The following is a 22,680-nucleotide window of genomic DNA, read 5'->3' as shown; positions in this document are numbered from 1 at the left end:
GTCCAACTCTCACATCCATACATGACCACAGGAAAAACCATAGCCTTGACTAGACGAACCTTTGTTGGCAAAGTAATGTCTCTGCTTTTGAATATGCTATCTAGGTTGGTCATAACTTTCCTTCCAAGGAGTAAGCATCTTTTAATTTCATGGCTGCAGTCACCATCTGTAGTGATTTTGGAGCCCAAAAAAATAAAGTCTGACACTGTTTCCACTGTTTCCCCATCTATTTCCCATGAAGTGATGAGACCGGATGCTATGATCTTCATTTTCTGAATGTTGAGCTTTAAGCCAACTTTTTCACTCTCCACTTTGACCTTCATCAAGAGGCTTTTTAGTTCCTCTTCACTTTCTGCCATAAGGGTGGTATCATCTGCATATCTGATGTTACTGATATTTCTCCCAGCAATCTTGATTCCAGCTTGTGTTTCTTCCAGTCCAGCGTTTCTCATGATGTACTCTGCATATAAGTTAAATAAGCAGAGTGACAATATACAGCCTTGACGTACTCCTTATTCTATTTGGAACCAGTCTGTTGTTCCATGTCCAGTTCTAACAGTTGCTTCCTGACCTGCATACAGATTTCTCAAGAGGCAGGTCAGGTGTTCTGGTATTCCCATCTCTTTCAGAATTTTCCACAGTTTATTGTGATCCACACAGTCAAAGGCTTTGGCATAGTCAGTAAAGCAGAAATAGATGTTTTTCTGGAACTCTCTTGCTTTTTCCATGATCCAGCGGATGTTGGCAATTTGATCTCTGGTTCCTCTGCCTTTTCTAAAACCAGCTTGAACATCAGGAAGTTCACAGTTCACATATTGCTGAAGCCTGGCTTGGAGAATTTTGAGCATTACTTTTACTAGTGTGTGAGATGAGTGCAATTGTGTGGTAGTTTGAGCATTCTTTGGCATTGCCTTTCTTTAGGATTGGAATGAAAACTGACCTTTTCCAGTCCTGTGGCCACTGCTGAGTTTTCCAGATTTGCTGGCATATTGAGTACAGCACTTTCACAGCATCATCTTTCAGGATTTGAAATAGCTCACCTGGAATTCCATCACCTCCACTAGCTTTGTTCGTAGTGATGCTTCCTAAGGCCCACTTGACTTCACATTCCAGGATGCCTGGCTCTAGGTCAGTGATCACACCATCGTGATTATCTGGGTCATGAAGATCTTTTTTGTACAGTTCTTCTGTGTATTCTTGCCACCGCTTCTTAATATCTTCTGCTTCTGTTAGGTCCATACCATTTTGAGCCCATCTTTGCATGAAATGTTCCCTTGGTGTCTCTGATTTTCTTCAAGAGATCTCTAGTCTTTCCCATTCTGTTGTTTTCCTCTATTTCTTTGCATTGATTGCTGAGGAAGGCTTTCTTATCTCTTCTTGCTATTCTTTGGAACTCTGCATTCAGATGCTTATATCTTTCCTTTTCTCCTTTGCTTTTCGCTTCTCTTCTTTTCACAGCTATTTGTAAGGTCTCCCCAGACAGCCATTTTGCTTTTTTGCATTTCTTTTCCATGGTGATGGTCTTGATCCCTCTCTCCTGTACAATGTCACAAACCTCATTCCATAGTTCATCAGGCACTCTATCTATCAGATCTAGGCCCTTAAATCTATTTCTCACTTCCACTGTATAATCATAAGGGATTTGATTTAGGTCATACCTGAATGGTCTAGTGGTTTTCCCTACTTTCTTCACCTTATAATTATCTTAAGTCTGTAGTTTACCTTAAGGTTCACTCTTGGTGTTGTAGATTTTATGAGGTGAAGTGAAGTCGTTCAGTCGTGTCTGACTCTTTGTGACCCCATGGACTGTAGCCTACCAGGCTGCTCCGTCCTTGGGATTTTCCAGGCAGGAGTACTGGAGTGGGTTGCCATTTCCTTCTCCATAGATTTTATGGGTTTGTACAAATGTGTAATAACATATCCATCATTACAATATCATACATAGTGTTTTTACTGCCGTAAAAATCCTTTCTGCTCTGCCTGTTTATCTCTCTCACTTTTCATCCCTTGTTGTTGTTCAGTCACTCAGTCGCGTCCAACTCTTTGCAACTCCATGGACTGCAGCCTGGCTTCCCTGTCCTTCACCATCACCCGGAGCTTGCTCAAACTCATTGAGTCGGTGATGCCGTCCAGCCATTTCGTCCTCTCTCGTCCCCTTCTCCTCCTGCCTTCAGTCTTTCCCAGCACCAGGGTCTTATCCCAGGCGACCACTTATTTTTTGATCTCCATAGTTTTGCGTTTTCTGGAATATTACATAGTTGGAATTTCCTTAAACCTTACTATAGTGGGAGACATGCAGTGTACCAATCATTATGTTGGATATAGAAATAAACGGGACTTTTTGTCCTCAAGAAACTCAGTGGGTAGTAGAAAAGACTGACAGGAAAATAATCAATATAAAGGTATAGTGGAGGTTTGCCTAGAGCAAAGCTCACGTGTAGGACATTGCAGCCAACCCTAGAGAGTTCAGAAGATGCTTCCAAGGAAACGAGACCTGAGCTGAGTCATAAAGGGTTAAGTAGTGATTAACTGGATGTTGCAGGAGAGTAAGGAGGAAGAGCATTTCAGATGAGATTATTGTTTCCTCTTTGTGGACAGAGGCAAAGGGTTTTTGATTCAGGCATGCTACAAGATTTGAAGCTCAGGCTCTTTTGCATAATACATAGTATTGTAGTTTAGGACTTTTTCCCCCTAAGGCTTGTCTGGCAAACAAACTCTTCTTTGTGATATTGTTTATATTGGAGAATTCACGAACTTTACATATACAGTCCGTTAATAAATTGGATGCTGCCTGTCTCAAACTTCATCTCTTGCCTGGTTTGCATGTTTGTTCATAATTGCCCTTTTTTTTTGGCTGTGCCATGTGGCATGCGGGATCTTAGTTCTCCAACCAGGGATGGAACCTTTGCCCCCTGCAGTGGAAGCAAGTCCTAACCACTGGACCACCAGGGAGGTCCTGCCATTTGCTGTTTTAATATTTCCAAGCCTAACACTCAGTTGCCTGGAGGAACTACAACAGCAGTAACAAAATAGTCTTGGGGAGTGAATTGCCTGTTTTATTTTAGTTCTCTTAGAGACTTCAGCTCTTGCTTGGCTCCACATTTTCTTAGCCAGTAACAATTCTCCACTCTTGCCTTGTTGTCTTGGTGAGAGTTGCTCAGTCGTGTCCGACTCTTTGTGACCCCATGGACTACACAGTCCATGGAATTCTCCAGGCTAAAATACTGGAGTGGGGAGCCGTTCCGTTCTCCAGGGGATCTTCCCAACCCAGGGATTGAACGCAGGTCTCTCACATTGCAGGCACATTCTTTAGCAGCTGAGCCAGGAGGAAGCCCTGATTTCTTGGTAGTGATGGACTTTTAATAAGATACGTATTAGGCACATTGCCTTTGTGTAGGTTATTTACGTATGTGGACACAAAGCTGTTTGTCTTTTGAGACTGAGAGCCACTTGACTATGTGAACATACTGTTTTTTTCAAGTCTTTTTTGTCTTCCTATCATTACACATCCTAGTACATGAACTCCCAGCAGGCTCAGCTTGATATTGTGGGGCCAGTTTTTAATAGCCCTAAAATCATGACTCTGTCAAGATTGGGGCCATCTTGAGGACAAAGGAGCATGAGTATCCTAGGAATATAACCCTAGAAGAAAACATTATTTGGAAAATAATCTTTATCTCTTTGTTTCCTGAAGTTTGTGTTTTCTGTGTGTTAATTGTGTTATTGTTCAAGGCTTGGGTGCAGGAGTTAGCTTGCAGAATACAGGATGACCCAATTAGATATATATAGCTGATACTAAGCCAGTGGTTATTGTTTGTATTTTTATTTCTTGCCACTCCTTTGAGTTTTAACATATTTTTTACTTCTTTTTTTCCTCTTTGTGTTTTTAGATTATTTTAAATTTACTGAAAAGATTCAGAAGTAGTTCAAAGAAATTCCATAAAACTTTTACTTGGATTCCTCAAATATTAACCTTTGACTGTACTTAACATTATTTTTTCTTAACTATTTGGGTTAAGTTGCAAACCATACTTTTTACCCAAGACTTCAGTGTGAATTTTCTAAAATCAAAGACTTTCTCATTTATAAACACAGTACAGTAATTGAAATTACTGTAATTTCTAAATACACGTTGATGTGATACTATTATGTAGTCTATAGACCTTATCCCTATTTTACTAGTTATCCTATGCATGATCCTGTTCTTTGTGTTCTTTGTAGTACAAGGCAAGAAATCTTTCTGATTCAAGTTGCAGTCCAAGATCACAGGTTGCATTTACTTCTCACTTCTCTTCATCTGGTTTCAATTTTGAAGAGGCCTTCAGTCTTTCTTTGTCTTTTGTAGCCATTGGCAGTTTTGAAGATTCTTTACAGAATGTCCTTCATGAGTAAATTCAGTTGTCACAGTTTTGTAGGAATACCACAGAAGCTAGGTAGTATTCTTATTGTTCATGTGCTGTGCCGTGCTAATCACTGCAGTCATGGCCTACTCTTTGTGACCCTATGGAATGCAGCCCGCCAGGCTCCTCTGTCCATGGGATTCTCCAGGCAAGAATGCTGAAGTGCATTGCCCTGCCCTCCTCCAGGGGATCTTCCTGGCCCAGGGATCGAGCCCACATCTCTTATGTCTCCTGCATTGGCAGGTGGGTTCTTTACCACTAGCACCATCTGGGAGGCTCCCTCATTGTTGGTATCATAAGCATAAGATGTCTGTTTGTCCCATTACTGTTGATGTTAACTTAGATCATCAGGTTAAGGTGGTATCTGCCAGATTTCTCCACTGTAATGTTACCATTTTCCCCCTTATCATTAGTAAGTGTCCTGTGGTGAAATACTTTGAGACTATGTGAATATCTTGTTTTCTCATCAAACATTAACTCAGTCAGTTAAAGTTTTTGTTTCTTCCTTGAAACAGTTATTACTGTTGTGGTTACCAAATGGTGATTCTCTAATTCCATCTTTACTTCTACATTTTACTAGTTGGAATTCTCTGAAGAAGAGTTTTCCCTTCTATCCCGTTTTTTCCTTTCTTTAGTAACATCAATATATACTCATGAATTCCTATTTTATTCAGTGTGTGGTAATCGCATTTGTTTTCTGCTCAAAATGTTGCAAATTTAGCCAGTGGGAGTCCCTTAGGGTTATATTCTATGTTCTTTGAATATGTCCCATCATTCTTTGAATATATCCTTGTTTTTTGGCACAAGATACTCTAGGATCTTCTTGTACTTTTCCTGACCCAGTCCTGGAATCAGACATTTTTGCAAGGAGCACAGGGATGATTTTGAGTGGAGAATGGTATTTAGAAACTAAGATCTCTACCCTACCTATGTTTATTGCTACTGGACATCATTGCTTGTAGATCTTCTCATTAGATGGAGCTAAGAAATACATGTTTGGAGGTGGGTAGTGCATGAACACATCTTTATGCAATTTTATATCTGTATCTATATATAGATGAATAGATAAATTAAACATGACAATTCTCTTATATAACCAGTTTATACTAACAGCTCCAATCCTAGTCTAATACCTTAAGGCTCATTTTAGCTCTCCTTTCCATATTTATGGGTGTAATACGACTCTTCTTCTCTAAGGGAGAAATACGACTCTGTCTACAATATAATTACTTATTTACTCAATCTTAGATTGCACATGAAATAACCCATTACACTCTGAGCAATCTAATTAGAGTTCATTATTTATAGTTTTTTGTTATGAGTTCGTTTGTTTTTGGTCTTTTTCCTGGTGATATACAGAAAATACAGAGTTCAAAAGTTACATTGGTTTTCTTTTTTTACATTATTCGTTTAAAATGTTTTAGTTCATTTTATTCATCTCTGTGTATTCAGTTTGGAGTTTTACTCAATGTATTCATTTGTTTATTTTTAGCAGATAGGTAACTTGGCTGTCCCCAGCCTACAAACTTTGTGTCCCATGTTGTGGGTGGCCCCTGAAATGCAAGTTCAGTTCTTCTAAATTTAGCAGCTTGGAGTGTTTCCACCACTCACAGTAGTCAGAGGTCTCTTGGGGGTTTGGACGGAATTTGTGCTCCCTCACATCATTCTAACTTTCTTTCTCTGCTCACTTCCTGTTGCCTATGGTTGCTCCAGACTCTGCTCTTGATTCCCCTTCACAGGTTTCTATGCAAGTTCTAAGAGCCCCAAGTACAACCTGTCCTCAGAATAAAACCCATGAAAAAAAAAACAAAACACCTGCAGAGTCGCTTGTTGTTCCCTTTTCCCCTTTAATAACTGCCTGCATTTGTTCATCTCTGTTGCCTTCAGATGGTTGTTTTTATGTTCACAATTTGATGTTGTATCTAGAAAGTTAGTCCAGTGGAAACTTACTCAGCCATGACCAGAAGTAGAACCGAATTTTATTTCTGAGTTTATAAAACAAACATGATCAGAGACCAGATAGATCTGTCCAACAGGAGATCTGTCCCTCCTTTCTGCCCCATCCCCATCCTTCTTTTTGAATCTTAAAAATGAGTTCTGACTGAAGAATGATTCTTGACTTTGACTTCTTTTGAGTATTAGATCTCAAACTCAGGCAGATGCCATCTTTGACGTTCATTTTTTGTTAGTGGGTATGGATTAACCAAAAAAATTCCTCTTCATCTAGAGATTTGAATTTGTAAATTAATGAAAAGGCTTTGCTGTTATTCACTGTTGTCATCTCTCTACCCTGGTGTATTTCAGTCCATGATCAACGGGTTAAAAACATGAAGGTGTAGTTGTCTGCAGTTTGCTTTAAAAATATCTGAATTGCACATCTTTTATAAATGTTTTTGAAAATCATAAATTATCACCTTTATATAATATTCATAAGAATCACCTGGAGAAATTGTTTTTTTTTTCTGCAGATATCTGGGCTCCACACTCAGAAATTCTACCTTCTCTAGGACCATGCACATCTTTTTTTTTCATATGGCAATAACATCTACTTATAATTAGACCCTAACTTCTTCCGCATTATATTTCAGAAACCTAGCCAAAGTCTTTTTGCTTGAATGGGGAAGATGAGGCCTACTTTACCTAAACTTGGGTGGCCTAAAGCTAGGCCAGTTTTTCAACAATCTCTTGATAAAAGATGGGGAAAGACTTTTATTGAACCAGTCAAGCAGGATGCTTCAATAGTAACAGACCTTTCATTCGCCCTTAGTTTTCTTATCTCTTTGATCGTAACCATTCTGGTTACGGATAATAGGTATCCTCAAGAAGGAGTTGTGTAAAGGGTTGCAGTGTAAAGTACCAAGCCTGAAGATGATGAAAAGCAGTATAATGTAGTTTTACTGTTCTTGCCTGTCATATGAAAATAGTAGTATTGTTTCACCTTGACTTATCCTACAAATGCATACTTAAAATTATATTGATTTTTTTTAAAATTAATGTTAACCATATTTAGAAGGATAAATGCTCTCTGTGAGCCTCCTCTTCACCATCCTCACCAACTGGCCTCTCCCCTCCTCCAGCACCCAGTCACTGTAACTGAAACTCTAGCAGCTTATCCCATCAGTCCATATATTTGGGTTTCTAAAGGTAATTGTCTCTCCTTATCTCCTAGGATAAGTAGAAGTCAGAAGTTACTAAATAATAGCAGACATTTAGACAGACTGTGGGGTGGTTGAAATTTAAGCACAGAGGCTTATCACATCCATCTTAGGCTTCCCTGATAGCTCAGTTGGTTAAAGGATGTGCCTGCAATGCAGGAGACCTGGGTTCTATCCCTGGGTTGGGAAGATCCCCTAGAGAAGGGAAAGGCTGAGAATTCCATGGGGTCACAAAGAGTCGGAGATGACTGAGCGACTTTACTTTCAAGCACAGAAGCTTATCACATCTATCTTACTAGGAGTCCAAATCAGGACTGGAAAGCCCAAACTAGTATTGCCACAGAGGGGCACAGAGACTGTATTTGTCTTCTTTCTCTCTTTAATGTAGCATAATGTCAAACCCAGGTGAAAAGCCAACTCAAGGGAATTTTGACATTAGAACCCCAGATAGTACATTCTAAGAATGGAATTATGATTGTTGGGATATGTGCTTCAGAGAGTCTCCTAGGTCTATATTTGACCTCTAACCTGAGGTTTCATGTCTGTCTATTATGCTTTATTTTGTGGAGAACCTTTCTGTTGAAAGGTTACTAAACCTAGTCTAACGAGGATCCATTATCTAAAATTTCTCTCCTGTGTCCTTGCCATGTATAACATTATATTTATGCAAATTACTTAGGGATTACTGGTGATTTGGCAGAAATGGGATCTTGAGGAAGCTCCACAAAAACGATAGTATATAGTGGATGACAGGGAAAAGCAGCAGCATTAAGCAGTGTAGGAAGGTTTGTTGCATTAGGTAAACTTACTGTTTTAGGAATTGAGGTACCTAGATTCATAGTGTATGTATTTATTTGGGAATGGTGTTTGTAATCAGTATTTAGAAAGATGGAAATTTTATTTTATTAAAGAGAGCCATCAGGGTTGTAGCAGGGTCACCTCAAGGGATCAAGAAAGGTGTTCACACTTTCCATCTATGGACAGATGTAGAAAATATGGTATATGTATACATTGGAATATTATTCAGCTTTTAAAAAGGTAGTTCAGATACATTCAACAGCATGGATGAACCTTGAAGACATGAAATAAGAAGCCTGTAACAAAAAGGCAGATACTATATGATTCCACTCATATGAAGTATGTGGAGTAGTTAAATTCATAGAGAAACAAAGCAGAGTGGTGGTTGCCAGGAGCTGGGGAAAGGGAAGTGAGGAGTCACTGTTCACTGTGTATAGAGTTTCAGTTTGGGAAAATGAGAAAGTTCTTGAGATGGCTAGTGGTGGTGGTGCTTGTGCAGCAGTGTAAATGTACTTCATACTATTGAACTGTACATTTAAAAGTGGTTTAGCTGGTAAGTTTCATGTTATGTATATTACCTAAACTTAAAAATAGTTTTAAAAAACTTTATTTACAAAATATACATAACTTTTCTGTCTGATGTAATTATTAACTCAGTTTATTCCAAGTTCTAAAATGTGATTGACAGCCTCTAATCACCAAATAGTTTGTTCTGTTACAGTAACTTGGAACAGAAAGTGTAGCCTTCATCTCCAGATTGATGCTTCTTGACCTCCATTTTGTAACACTCCAGTATCTCCAGCTATTTCAAGGAATATCATCTTTATTTTTATTTTATTTTATTTTTTAACTTTACAATATTGTATTAGTTTTGCCATATATCAAAATGAATCCGCCACAGGTATAAAGTACATGCTATACTGTACCTTTTGCCACGTGCAGAAGAGCTTCACTTGTTATTGAGATCAAAATGCCCTTTAAAAGTATTCATGAGTAAGGAGACCTTGAAGCTCAAGTGACCCATTCACTTTATTGCCAGAATGCTCTGACCTGTTTTTATGGGTGGCTTATGGTATAGAGAGTTATCGTTCTTTAGGCAAGTTAATTATTTCAAGTAATAATGCTTCAATAATATTAAACTCTCTAAGAGAGTCTCTACAATACTACTAAACTGTCTAAGAAAAAATTTAGGTGGTGTTTCCTGACATTGATGTGTTAAATGAGTTTTACAATTTCCCAAATTGGAATTAAATACATAGAGATTTAACATTTTATATTTGCTAATTTTTAGGTGTTGCCAATACTTTATTTTTTTCCCTTCATAACTGTAAAATTCTTTATAAAGATAACTCTCCCCTAGCCTCTTTCTTTTGATAATCATGGTGTGGAAATTGTTTTTTTACTTTAAAGAAAAAATGTATTGGAAATATTTTATCATGCCTTAATGTGAATGATTGAACTTGTACTTACACATAACATTATCAGGTAAAAGATGACTTTTTCCCGTATGTTTTATATGGGTTGTATAAATTGCTTCAGCTTTTTGTGTGATTATTTAAAGGACTTCTGTCTTTTCCTGCATGTGTTAACATAACCAATTATTTATAGGCAAAAATCAAGAGAAACTCCTTTGTCATATAATGTATAGTAAAGTTTTTCTCCATCTCTTTTTAGGATATTTTCTTTTCTGGATGTTGTTACCTTGTGTCGCTGTGCTCAGGTCTCCAGGGTAAGAGTGGCTGACATGATTAGAAGAGGATTCCTTGCTGACATTAATGATAATCAGCTTCTGTAGCAGACGAACCATTTCCTTCAGATGGTAGTTGTGTGTTATGTTTCCAAGGATGTTGTTGCACCCATGGCATACCTAAACCCATGTTAATTCTGCAGTGGAATTCTACTATATATATTGTTGCTAACTTTAGTTTTTTGAAACTCTTGACTATTTCTATAATACGTGCAGAGGAAGCATCTTCAAGGAAAAAGCATATTAAACGTGCAAAGTAAAAAGATTAGACTTTATTTGGAACTGTAATAATACAGTGTTTCATTATGTTTTCCTACTTCATTTTATGTATATATATGGAAAGCTTTTGATATCTCCTGGTATTTTTTTCTCAAAAGGTTATAACTAGAATTTAATTTTTAAGAAATTATAGCACAAACCAAATTCCTTTCTCAAAGTCAGTTTCTGCATTACTCTTACTTAGAAACTTTTGACAACTGACATTACTGTGACAAAACAGTGAAATATCATAATCCTATTGTTGCCAGTAATACTAAGAATAGAGTCTCTGCTGTGGGAAAATTATATTATGAACCATTCCTAGTCTCTTTCGTAATATAGATATATAATATTTAATAACATGAGTGAATACATATATTTACCACCTTTTTATAAAATAGACAATGGCTTTTTGATTGTTCAACAAATATTTATTGAGAACCTTACTATGTGCCAGGTATAGTTGTAGGTGCTGAATATGTAATATGGTTGGTTATATCAGAGTATTTATCTTTGTAAAGACAGGTTTTCCTTAAAGTTTCCAACACTGATTTCCTCAGGAAAAAAAAAAAGCACAAAACTTAGCATAGAAAATTCACGTTATCTTGCTAACGTTAATATAATTTCTACATCCTAAAAGCCATACTGAAACTGTATCAGCTATTTAGGAAACAGGCAGTCATATTTTGATGATTTCTATTCATGACATTTCTGTTCCTGGTGCCTGAGTCGTTGCTCTAGTCATAGCTGGTACAAATGAGTTGGGGTTTCTTTTCTGTCTACATTTGAAGCTGAGGTCATCACTGAGAAACAAAACGCCCAGACTGGTGTCTAAACCTGTTCAGTAGCAGAGTCTCATCTCAAGAGTGTTGATTTGAGTGAGTTTTAGTTTTTGTTTTCATGTTCAGGTTCTTCCTTCTTAATGTGTTTTAACTTAAAAGGAAGCACAATGCCAGTCTTTGTTAAATCTGTACAGTTGGTTCATCAGTAGTTAGCCTGTTACTCTCTGCACTTGAAGTATTTTGTTAATGTGCTTTTAAAAAAAAAACTCTGGAGAGAAACCTGTCATTCCTAATTTTAGTCTCAGTTTAGCATGTTTCCTGCTTGCTGGAAAAAGTAGTGTGAGGAAATGAGAAATATCAAGCCAAACCAGAGGTATATTTAGCCTATGAATCTAGTGAACACATGATCTTTACAAGTTCTTGTCTTCCATGGAACCATTTAAGAACCCATTGGGGGCGTCCCTCGTGGATCAGTGATAAAGAATCCGCCTGCCAGTGCAGGAGACATGGGTTTGATCCCTGATCCAGGAAGAGCCCACATGCCACAGAACAACTAAGCCTGTGCACCACAACTGCTGAGCCTGTGCTCTAGAGCCCGGGAAGCACAACTATTGAATCCTGTATGCCCTAGAGCCTGTACTCTGCAACAGGAGAAGCCACCACAATGAGAAGCCCGCACACTGCAACTTAAAAGTAGCCCCTGCTTGCAGCAACTAGGGAAAAGCCCACACAGCAACGAACACCCAGCACAGCTAATGAAAGACAGATAAAATGTTTTAAAAGAAGAAAGGAGGAAAAAAAAATTAGAAAAATATGAAGCCACAAGATGAAACGTAACATTGAAATCCTAAGAGAACCTTAAAGATTTCTAGAATAATAACTTTGTTTTCTCCTATACCCCTGGCATATGTCTTGCTGGTTGTATGACAGTTACCTGGGACTTAAAAGTGTGCCTGCAGTTTCCTTTTTACAATTTCAGTGTTTCGAATCTGTGTTTTGAATTGTTGTAAAAGGAGATGATATTCTCAGTTTATGAATTAACGGGATTAAGACTTTGCATACACTTTAAATTTAATAAGGAAAACTTTTAAAGGCTTTCTGATTAAAATACAATGCAGAATGATCCATAGCAAGTTAACACTGTAGAGTCATTTTTCACCTTATCCTGAAAAGTTGAAAAGCCTTCTTGCCTCTCTTTAGCTAATTAAAGAAATGTATTACCATTGAACTGAGTTGAAAGGAAAGATAACCAATTGGAAAACATGCCTGAGTGAGCTCGTTGGTAATGAGGAAAGCATTAAAGTCTCTGTCACGTATATAGAGAAATGATAGTGTCTTTTGTAAATCCCAGGTCACAGTTTCAGATCCAAACAAGCGATGCTATGGATTAGCATATTTTTATCAAACATGATATATGTATTGAACACAGTACATTCAGAGTCCATCTTCTTTTTTTGGTTTCTTCCTCACCTTTCTCCTGGAGTAACAGACTCGCTTTTCACCAATTGGATCGTCTCATTTTGAAATTAGAAATTCCAGTTAGAAAACAGTCTATGACTATGGTACTTATTACAACCTGTCCTTTCCCCAGCCCCCTAATGTAAGATCTTTCACAGCTGCTAATTTCTGTACCCACTCATTTATGAGATAATCTACTTAGAGAATAAAACATGAATCAGAAATGAGACTCACCTTTTGGGAGTTAATGATGGGTGTGCTGAGACATTTTTTTGGACAATTTCAATCATTATTAGGTTGATTTTTGAACTTGGACTTCACTGGCTTTTTCCCTTCATTTCAGCTTCTCATTTTGTGTCTTTTTCTTCAAAATAGGCCTGGAATGTTCTAGCTTTGGATGGCAGTAACTGGCAGCGAATTGACCTGTTTGATTTCCAGAGGGATATTGAGGTATAATTATGTGGTGTGTGGCCCCATTTCTCTTGTTAGAATGTAATTACAGCATGGAACAAATTAGCCTCAGCTATATAAATCTCCTTTCCCTGGAGAGAGCAACCATTAATTTCAGTGCATCCGAATTTCATGAGAGCCTGCAGTGTTCCCCAAGAACTTGATCAGCTTTTGAGAATAAGCAAAATTATTTTACTGAAATAATAGTAAATTATTTATTACTAAGTTTTTGTTTTTATTTTTGTTGTAGAAATATGGACCTGTGTTTGCTCTTTTTAGGAAGTCTTTTTATATCTGTTTATGGAAAAATAAGTGGAGTTAAGAACTTACTGAGGCATAATATTTGCATAAATTCTTCTTGATGAGCATTTTGGGTTCTAGGAGAGCCTACAGATAAGTTTTTCTTTCATTCTCCAGAAAAATGTATTGGATTACTTTTGCTGTGGAAAGATTTTTTTTTTCCCTTCTCATTTCTCTCTCATATTTCAGCCTTAGTATTGCCTGTTTTCTCAAATGGAGAATGGCTTAAGCTTATGTTATTTTAACCTGAATTTTAACTCTGTGGTCCTTGGTTCTCTCATCTGGAGAGTGCAAATCATAGCTTCCTCACTGTGTTACAAGGATTAAGTAAGATTTAGGTTTAGATTTTTTTCAACTGGGTTGGGTTTTTGTTTTTGTTTTTAACATATTAATGGAGCTTAGTTGTCTTGAGGATTCATGTAAGAAGTTTAAGAAACCTTACATGAACTTTCCATTATCTTCAGAAAGTATCATCAACATGGTGGGTTTTTGTTTTTCCCAATTCTTTTTATCTTCATGGATGTAAATGTATAAAGCAACATAACCCACAAAATCATTCAGCAAGCTTTTGTTAAGTGTTCATTGAGTCTCTGCTGTATTTAGAGTGCTATAGTAAATGTACCGAAACAATAATACAGTGACATAAAAGAACTACAGAGCACCATTTCCTCAAATACAAAGTATCTTAAAGATGAACAAAATAAATAACAATGTAGAGTTTAGGCATATTTTAAATAGACCAAGAAAGCTGATTTGATTTAATTAGGTTGTTTAAACGAGTTAGAAGCATTTTAATAATGAGAATATGTCCTTTTCAAGACTTGGTGGCTTATCTTTTTGTATACCTATCTTCTCTTTTTTACAGGGCCGGGTAGTGGAGAATATTTCAAAAAGGTGTGGGGGCTTTTTACGAAAGTTAAGTCTTCGTGGGTGTCTTGGAGTAGGAGACAATGCTTTAAGGTAAAAACATAACTACCCATTAACTGATCTTACTGACTGAAGTAAAGAACAACATGAGACACAGCAGCATCTCACCCAGAAAAGGCTGGGATAGTTTTCATATTCTTAAGCTGTTCTGAACCCAGATACACATTCATTGCTTATCATACCAGTATCCAGTAGTGGGATGTGTGGTTTTGGGAATAAAACAAGAACATGTGCTCCCCCACAAAAACCAGCTTCCCCATATTATAAATGGTTCATTTGGAGCCTTGAGTAAAGTTTGTCTGTTTAATTCAAGCTCGGATAATTTTAACTTTGGTTGACAAAAAGATTGATGTTTAAAAGTTTATGGTTGAAAATTAATTTATTCGTAACTTAATGACTTTTTGTACTAATATCCAGGTTTGCCGTTTTGTATCTTCTATTATTTTTTTAATGCTGAGAATTGTGCACATTTTGCCTCAGACCCTTTACTTTGTTTCTTTCCTATAAAGAACCTTTGCACAAAACTGTAGGAACATTGAAGTGCTGAATCTCAATGGGTGTACAAAGACTACAGATGCGTAAGTATTTTATATTTTAGAAGGGTAAGTCATAGCCCATTATGTCCTGCCTGTACTAGCTTTTAATGCAGGCTGCTAAATATATTTAGTAAATTTCATTTTGGTTTCATAGAGAAATGATGTTTCAAGAAAGAGAAAGCAACTTTAGAAGTTAGAAATGGAACAAGAAGCTTATTTTGGAATTTGGCTCAAATTCTGCCTCAAAATTTAAAATAAAACTTAAGTTACTTGATATTATTTAGTAATATTGCTAGTTTTGTTTTCTCTATACCCCCACTCTTTTATCTTATTCATTTTATCTTTTTGTGAAAAATTCCTAAACAGTGTAAATATGCATTTCTTTTTTTGCACTGAGTCTTCGTCGCTTTTGAGCAACCTTTCTCTAGTTGTGGCAAGTGGGGGATACTCTTTGTTATGGTGTGGGGATTTCTCATTGTGGTGGCCTCTCGTTGCAGAGCACAGGCTCTGGGCACGGGCTTCAGTAGTTGCAGCATGCAGGCTTGAGGGCTCTGGAGTGAAGGCTCGCTAGTTGTGGCACACGAGTTTAGTAGCTCTGCAACATGTGGAATCTTCTCAGGCCAGGGATGGAACTCGTGTCCCCCGCATTGGCAGGAGGATTCTTATCTACTGCTCCACCAGGGAAGTCCCAACATGCATTACTACAATAAGCATTTCTGAAAAACAAAAGCTTTTAACATAAGCACATTAAATTCATAAATCTAAATATCTTAAAATCATCAAATAACCACAGGTTAATGTTCAGAATTTTGCATGTTCTAGTGACTTTAGCAGTATATTAAATATAGTTTAAAAGAAAAAAGATACAGACTTCAAAAATCAAAAGTGGAGACCTCTGTTTCTGATAACAACAGTCACTGCCCTCCTGCTATAAACAGCTCTAAAACTGTACAAAACATAGAAAGCAAGCAGTCTGAAATGTTGGACAACATGCAGAGCAGAACTGAGAAACAAATGAGGTGAGCCTTATGATTGTCGTGGCTTTCTGCTTGGTGGCATTTTTGAGATAATGGTACAGGAGAAGGAATGCAAGCAGGGCACAAAGTTCTGTCTGATTTGAAGAGAAAGATCAAAGTTCTGGGAGACCAGGATGACCAAATAGGTGTCTGGAAAGAGGGAAGCTGACTCTAAAAAAGACTACAGAAATCTTCATAAATTTGGCTGAAGAGTAAACTATATATGCACATATTGAGACCCCACAAAGCTGGGCAAAGAATAACTAAAATGGAAAGAACAATTGCTGGGAAACTGAACTGAAGAAGAATTGCCAGAACTTAAATAAGGCAGCCATAAAGAAGGCTGAGCACCGAAAAATTGATGCTTTTGAACTGTGGTGTTGGAGAAGACTCTTGAGAGTCCCTTGGACTGCAAGGAGATCAAACCTGTCAATCCTAAAGAAAATCAGTCCTGAATATTCATTGGAAGGACTGATGCTGAAGTTGAAGCTCCAGTACTTTGGCCACCTGATGTGAAGAGCTGACTCATTAGAAAAGACCCTGATGCTGGGAAAGATTGAAGGCAGGAGGAGAAGGGGACGACAGAGGATGAGATGGTTGGATGGTATCACCAACTCAATGGACATGAGTTTGAGCAAGCTCTGGGAGACGGTGAATGACAGGGAAGCCTGACATGCTGCAGTTCATGGGGTCACAAAGAGTCGGACATGACTGAGCAACTGAACAGCAACAGTATTGATAGGTCTATGATATTTATAGGAGTAATATATAAAATATGTTAGAACATGCGAAAATAATAGCACAAAGGAGAGAGAACAGAACCATTACATATTGGAGTAAAATGCTAATGTTTTTGTGAGAATTAAGTTACTGTTCTGAAATAGATTGTGGTAAATTAAGATACATATTGTATTCTATGAGCAAACTATAAGAAAATAACTCAGGGAAAAGGTAAAAAAATCAACAGGAATTGAAACAGTACACCTGATACAAGAAAACAGTAAAGGAGAGATAGAAAAACAAACTTAAGGAAAGCATGAAACAAACAGAAAAAGAATGGGAGAGAAAATGCAACCATATCAGTAATTTTACTGGGACTTCCTTGGTGGTCCAGTGACTAAGATTCCATGCTTTCAATGCAGGGGTTGCTGATTGCATCCCTGGTCAGGGAGCTGAGATTCTACATGCCATGCAGCATATTTCCACCCCTCCACAAAAAAAAAAAAAAAAGATTAAAAAACCAACAATTTTTATTAAATGTGGACAGACTGAACACTTCACCCAGAAGACAAATTGTCAGTATGGATTAAAAAACAAGACCCAGCTTGTGCTGTCTATAAGAGACAAGCTTTAGATTGAAATACACAAATAGGTTGAAAGTAAACAGATGGAAAAATGCATACTGTGCAGATAGAACACTCCACCCAATGATTACAGAATAAACATTCTTTAGATACATACTTGGAACATTCTGTAGGATAGAGCATAGATTGGGCTACTAAATAAGTCTTAATTTAAGAAGATTAAAATCATTCAAAATATATTCTTTGACCAGAACTAGAAAATTAAACTAGAGATTCTCAACAGAATCTTTGGAAATTCAGCATCATGCTTCTATGTAATTTTGAACTGAATGAAAATGAAAAGCTACCACCATTAATGGGATGTGGCCAAGATAGTAATATAGCTCTGCAATCCTGTGTCACAAAAGAGAAAAGAGAGAAAGCTCTTTATCAGTAACAGCCTTCAACATTGAGAAATTAGAAAAGGACTTCCCTGGTGATCCACTGGTTAAGAATCTGCCTGCCAATGCAGGGGATGAGGGTTTGATCCCTGGTCCATGAAGATTCCACCTACCGCAGACTAACTAAGCCCGTGCGCTGCAACTACTGAAGCCTGCTCACACTAGAGCCCATACTCCACAAGGGACACCACAGCAGTGAGAAGCCGGCACACCACAGCGAAGAGTAGCCCCTGCTTGCCCAGTTAAAGGAAGCCCACATGCAGCAACGAAGACCCATCACAGCCAAAAATAAATACATAAAGTTTTTTTAAAACTTAGCAAAAAGAAGAGCAAAGCCCAAAGCAAGCAGAAGGAAAAAATAAAGATTAGAATGGATATCAGTGAAACAGGAAACAAAAACAGTAACAAAATCAGTAATCATTGAAAAAAGTTTTTTTAATTGATAAACCTAGACTAAGAAAATAAGAGGGTAGACTCAAATTGTCAAAAGCAGACAAGATGAAATGTTTGTCAGGTAGTATCATAAATACATTTAATCAGACAACCTAGGTGAGATGGACGAACTCCTGGGAAGGTACAGATTAACATTCTGAATAAATCTATAGAAGTAAATACAACAATTCAAAATTGTCCCACAAAAAGAAAAGCACAGGCCCATATGACTTCACTGGTGAGTCCATCAAAAGAAGGAAGAATACTAATACTCAAACTCACTCATAAAGTAAAAGAGGAATAATTCATAACTTGTCCTGTGTGGCCAGTATTTTTCTGATACCAAAGCCAAGCAAAAACATCACAATAAAAGAAAGTCTACTATATTCCTCAGACACAGAGATGGAGAAATACTTAATAAAATATTAGCAAACTGAATCCAGCAACATATAAAAGGGTTGGGTCTTATCTAAGTGGGATTTATCCCAGAAATATGTGTGGTTTAACATCTGAAAATCAATTAATGTAATTTTCCATAATATTAGAATAAAGCAGAGAACAACAAACTTTTCTGTATAGGGCTGGATAAGGAAATATTTTAGGCTTTGTTGGCCTTGTAGTCTCTGTCAGTGTCAACTCTGCCAGTGTTTTACAAAGTGGCCACAGATAGTACGTTAACAAATGAACATGGCTCTGCTCCAACAAAACTTTATCTCATGTTGCTGAGACATAGTTTAATGTCACATGTCACAAAATAGTATCTTCTTTTGACTTTCTTTCAACCATTTAAAAATACCAAAACCATTCTTGACTTCCTGGACATACAAAAATAAGCAGCTGCTGAGATTTACTGTCCTCTGGAATGAATAAAGGACAAAAACCACAGGATCATTTTCATTGTGATGGGCAGCTTCTAAACTGGCCCCCAAATAATCACTGCCTCTTCCTGTTTGCACTTTTGTGTAATCTTCTCCCCTTGAGTGTACACTGGACATAGTGTCTCATTTTCTAACAATAGAATACTGCAAAAGAGATTGTGTATCACTTTGGAGATTAGGTTCCAAAAAGACTGTGTCTTCTATCTTGCTCTACTTTCTTCTCCAGCTCTGGAAGCATTCTGCCCTCTTGTGAGTAGCTCTGTGAAGAGGCCCATGTGGCAAGAAACTGAGGTCTCTGGCCAACAGCCAGCAAGAACTTAAATTCTATCAAAAACCAAATGGGGAAGCTTGGAATTGGGTCATCTTAAGTCTGCCAACCTCCACTTAACCTAAATGAGTTTGGAAGGGAATCAGTATCTAGCGACCTTTGAGATGGTTCCAGCTGTGGCTAGTATACCTTGATGGTAGCCTTGTGAGAGATCCTGAGTCCAAGTCACCCTGCTGTGCTGCCTGTGCACATATTCCTGACTCATGAAAACTGAGATAATAAATAATTATTATTTTAAGCTGCTCGGTTTTAAGGTAATTTGCTATGCAATAGTAGAACTAACTGATGCTTCATTAGATGCAGTAAAAGCACAGAACAAACTCTTAACACTCATTTATGAATCTCCTGGTGGTTCAAATGGTTAGGACTCAGTGCTTTCACTGCTGGGACGCAGGTTCAGTCCCTCATTCGGGAACTAAGATCCTGCAAGTTGAGTGGCACCGCCAGAAAAAAAGCAACAAAGAATAGAAAGGAGTTTCCTTAGTATAATCAAAAGCTTCCATGAAAAACCTACTGAGAATAAGAAATACCAGATTTCTACACTGAAAAGCATTAAATTATATATCAAGAATATATAGAGAAAGCAGAAGATACTAAGAAGAGATGGCAAGAATACACAGAAGAACTATACAAAAAAGATCTTCATGACCCAGATAACCACGATGGTATGATCACTCACCTAGAGCCAGACATCCTGGAATGTGAAGTCAAGTGGGCCTTAGGAAGCATCACTACGAACAAAGCTAGTGGAAGTGATGGGATTCCAATTGAGCTATTTCAAATCCCAAAAGATGATGCTGTGAAAGTTAATATGCCAGCAAATCTGGAAAACTCAGCAGTGGCCACAGGACTGGAAAAGGTCAGTTTTCATTCCAGCCCTAAAGAGAGGCAGTGCTAAAGAATGCTCAAACTACCACACAATTGCGCTCATCTCACACACTGGTAAAGTAATGCTCAAAATTCTCCAAGCCAGGTTTCAACAGTACATGAACCGTAAACTTCCAGATGTTCAAGCTGGATTTAGAAAAGGCAGAGGAACCAGAGATCCATTGGGTTATCGAAAAAGCAAGAGAATTCCAAAAAAAAACACATCTATTTCTGCTTTATTGACTATGCCAAAGCCTTTGACTGTGTGGGTCACCACAAACTGTGGAAAATTCTGAAAGAGTTGGGAATACCAGATAACCTGACCTGCCTCTTGAGAAACCTGTATGCAGGTCAGGAAGCAACAGTTAGAACTGGACATGAAACAACAGACTGGTTCCAAATTGGGAAAGGAGTATGTCAAGGCTGTATATTGTCACCCTTCTTATTTAACTTATATGCAGAGTACATCATGAGAAACACTGGGCTGGATGAAGCACAAGCTGGAATCAAGATTGCTGAGAGAAATATCAATAACCTCAGATAGCGGATGACACCACCCTTATGGCAAAAAGCAAAGAAGAACTAAAGAGCCTCTTGGTAAAAGTGAAAGAAGAGAGTAAAAAAGTTGACTTAAAGCTCAACATTCAGAAAACTAAGATCATGGCACCTGGTCCCATCACTTCGTGGCAAATATTTGGGGAAACAGTGGAAACAGTGGCAGACTTTATTTTTGGGGGCTCCAGAATCACTGCATATGGTGACTGCAGCCATGAAATTAAAAGATGCTTACTCCTTGGGAGAAAAGTTATGACCAACCTAGACAGCAAATTAAAAAGCAGAGATATTACTTTGCTAACAAAGGTCTGTCTAGTCAAGGCTATGGTTTTTCCACTAGTCATGTATGATGTGAGAGTTGGGACTATAAAGAAAGCTGAGCACCGAAGAACTGATGCTTTTGAACTGTGGTGTTGGAGAAGACTCTTGAGAGTCCTTTGGACTGCAAGGAGATCCAACCAGTCCATCCTAAAGGAGATTAGTCCTGGGTGTTCGTTGGAAGGACTGATGCTGAAGCTGAAACTCCAATACTTAGGCCACCTGATGTGAAGAAGTGACACGTTTGAAAAGACCCTGATGCTGGGAAAGATTGAGGGCAGGAGGAGAAGGGAACGACAGAGGATGAGATGGTTGGATGGCATCACTCACTCAAGGGACATGAGTTTGAGTAAGCTCAGGGAGTTGGTGATGGACAGGGAGGCCTGGAGTGCTGCATCCATGGAATCACAAAGAGTCAGACACTGAGCAACTGAACTGAACTGAACTGATACAGAGAACATTCTTACAGTCAATAATAACAAGGCAATCCAATTAAAAATAGGCCTGACCTTCCGGGGCGGATGTCACCATGGCGGCGGCCTTGGCTCGGCTCTGGCTCCGCTCCGTCAAGCAGGTTCGGGTTCAGTCTTGCCCCTTCCAGAAGAACGTGGAATCGACAATTTCCTTCCTCCAGGCGGTGAGCAGCAAGAAAGTTCGCTCCACGAACCTCAACTGCTCAGTGATTGCGGACGTGAGGCATGACAGCTCCGAGCCTTGCGTGGACGTGCTGTTCGGAGATGGGCATCGCTTGATTATGCGTGGCGCTCACCTGACCGCCCAGGAAGTGCTCACTGCTTTCGCCTCCCACATCCAGGCCAGGGGCGCAGCGGCGAGCAGGGACAAGCCTAGCGCCAGTACCGGGTGCTGACAGCACAAAAGAGACCAGTCAACAGATTTTAACCCAAGACTGCTAAGGACACTTATTTAAGAAGAACTTAATTACTTATATCACTATCTGGAGGGCCACAGAATGCCAAAAAAAAGAAGAGGCCTGTGACTACAAACCTAACCAGTGTTTATGGGACGAGGAAAGACGAGGGGTGCGGACAAATTTGAATTTATTTCAGTTTCTTACCGTCACTCACTGCTTAACCCTTTTGAATTTGGCTTTTCCTTCCACTACTCAAGGTACCTCTTACTCTATTAGAAATGCTGTTTTCTCAGTCCTCATCTTTCCATTTCAGTCGCATTTGCCACTCTTAATACACTCCTTGTGGAACTTCTCTTCCTCTCCGGTCCCTTGTCTTAACCATAAAGGTGTACTACTCTCCTTTCTTTTATTTTTGGGGCATCTTGTCTTCTGTCATGACTTGAACTGTCCTCTTGGGTTAAATCCTATATTTGTGTTGGGCTCTAATCTTAAGTTCTGTGCTATATAGTCAGGGTACCTACTACCAATTTTCGCCAAATTCCAGCAACACTTTCTGTCCAAAATAAAACTGATAATCTTGCATACTGTCTATAATGATCCTTGAACAACAGCAGGTTTGAACTGCAGGGGTACTCGTATATGCCTATTTTTAAAATAAATACTACATGATCTGTGGTGGTTTGGGGAAAAAAAAAAAAAATAGACCTGAGACTTCCCTGGTGGTCCAGTGGTCAAGACTCTGCACATCCATTGCATGGGGCACAGATTTGATCTTTGGTCAGGGAACAAAGATCCCACATGCCACACAATGTGGCCCCAAAAAAAGAAAATTAATCAACTGATAAAAGCCCTAAGCACTT

General features: G+C 38.3%; 2 protein-coding genes across 7 annotated transcripts in view; both read left to right on the top strand.

Moving 5' to 3' along the window:
- The window catches only part of FBXL20 (F-box and leucine rich repeat protein 20), a 105,341-nt gene that overhangs the window by 61,960 nt on the left and 20,701 nt on the right, over positions 1–22,680 (top strand). For 5 of the 6 annotated variants that reach the window (XR_009731373.1, XR_009731372.1, XM_061391631.1 and 2 more), the window contains exons 3-6: positions 10,028–10,082; positions 12,974–13,048; positions 14,214–14,308; positions 14,785–14,853. Coding sequence is in view for 4 of the 6 variants with exons in the window: in XM_061391631.1 (XP_061247615.1) it covers positions 10,028–10,082; positions 12,974–13,048; positions 14,214–14,308; positions 14,785–14,853 (294 nt within the window). In the remaining 2 variants the exon portion in view is untranslated. Of the gene's footprint in view, positions 1–10,027; positions 10,083–10,152; positions 10,173–12,973; positions 13,049–14,213; positions 14,309–14,784; positions 14,854–22,680 lie in introns of those variants that run through there. The other variant, XM_061391634.1, reaches the window with a different exon arrangement.
- LOC133232341 (large ribosomal subunit protein mL53-like) lies at positions 17,716–21,920 on the top strand. Its single transcript, XM_061391636.1, has one exon. It carries the CDS (start codon positions 21,479–21,481, stop codon positions 21,815–21,817), a length of 339 nt encoding a protein of 112 aa, XP_061247620.1. The 5' UTR covers positions 17,716–21,478; the 3' UTR covers positions 21,818–21,920.

This window comes from Bos javanicus, chromosome 19 (assembly GCF_032452875.1).
Source record: "Bos javanicus breed banteng chromosome 19, ARS-OSU_banteng_1.0, whole genome shotgun sequence".
Taxonomy (NCBI): domain Eukaryota; kingdom Metazoa; phylum Chordata; class Mammalia; order Artiodactyla; family Bovidae; genus Bos; species Bos javanicus.
This window is presented reverse-complemented; position numbering and strand designations above follow the sequence as displayed.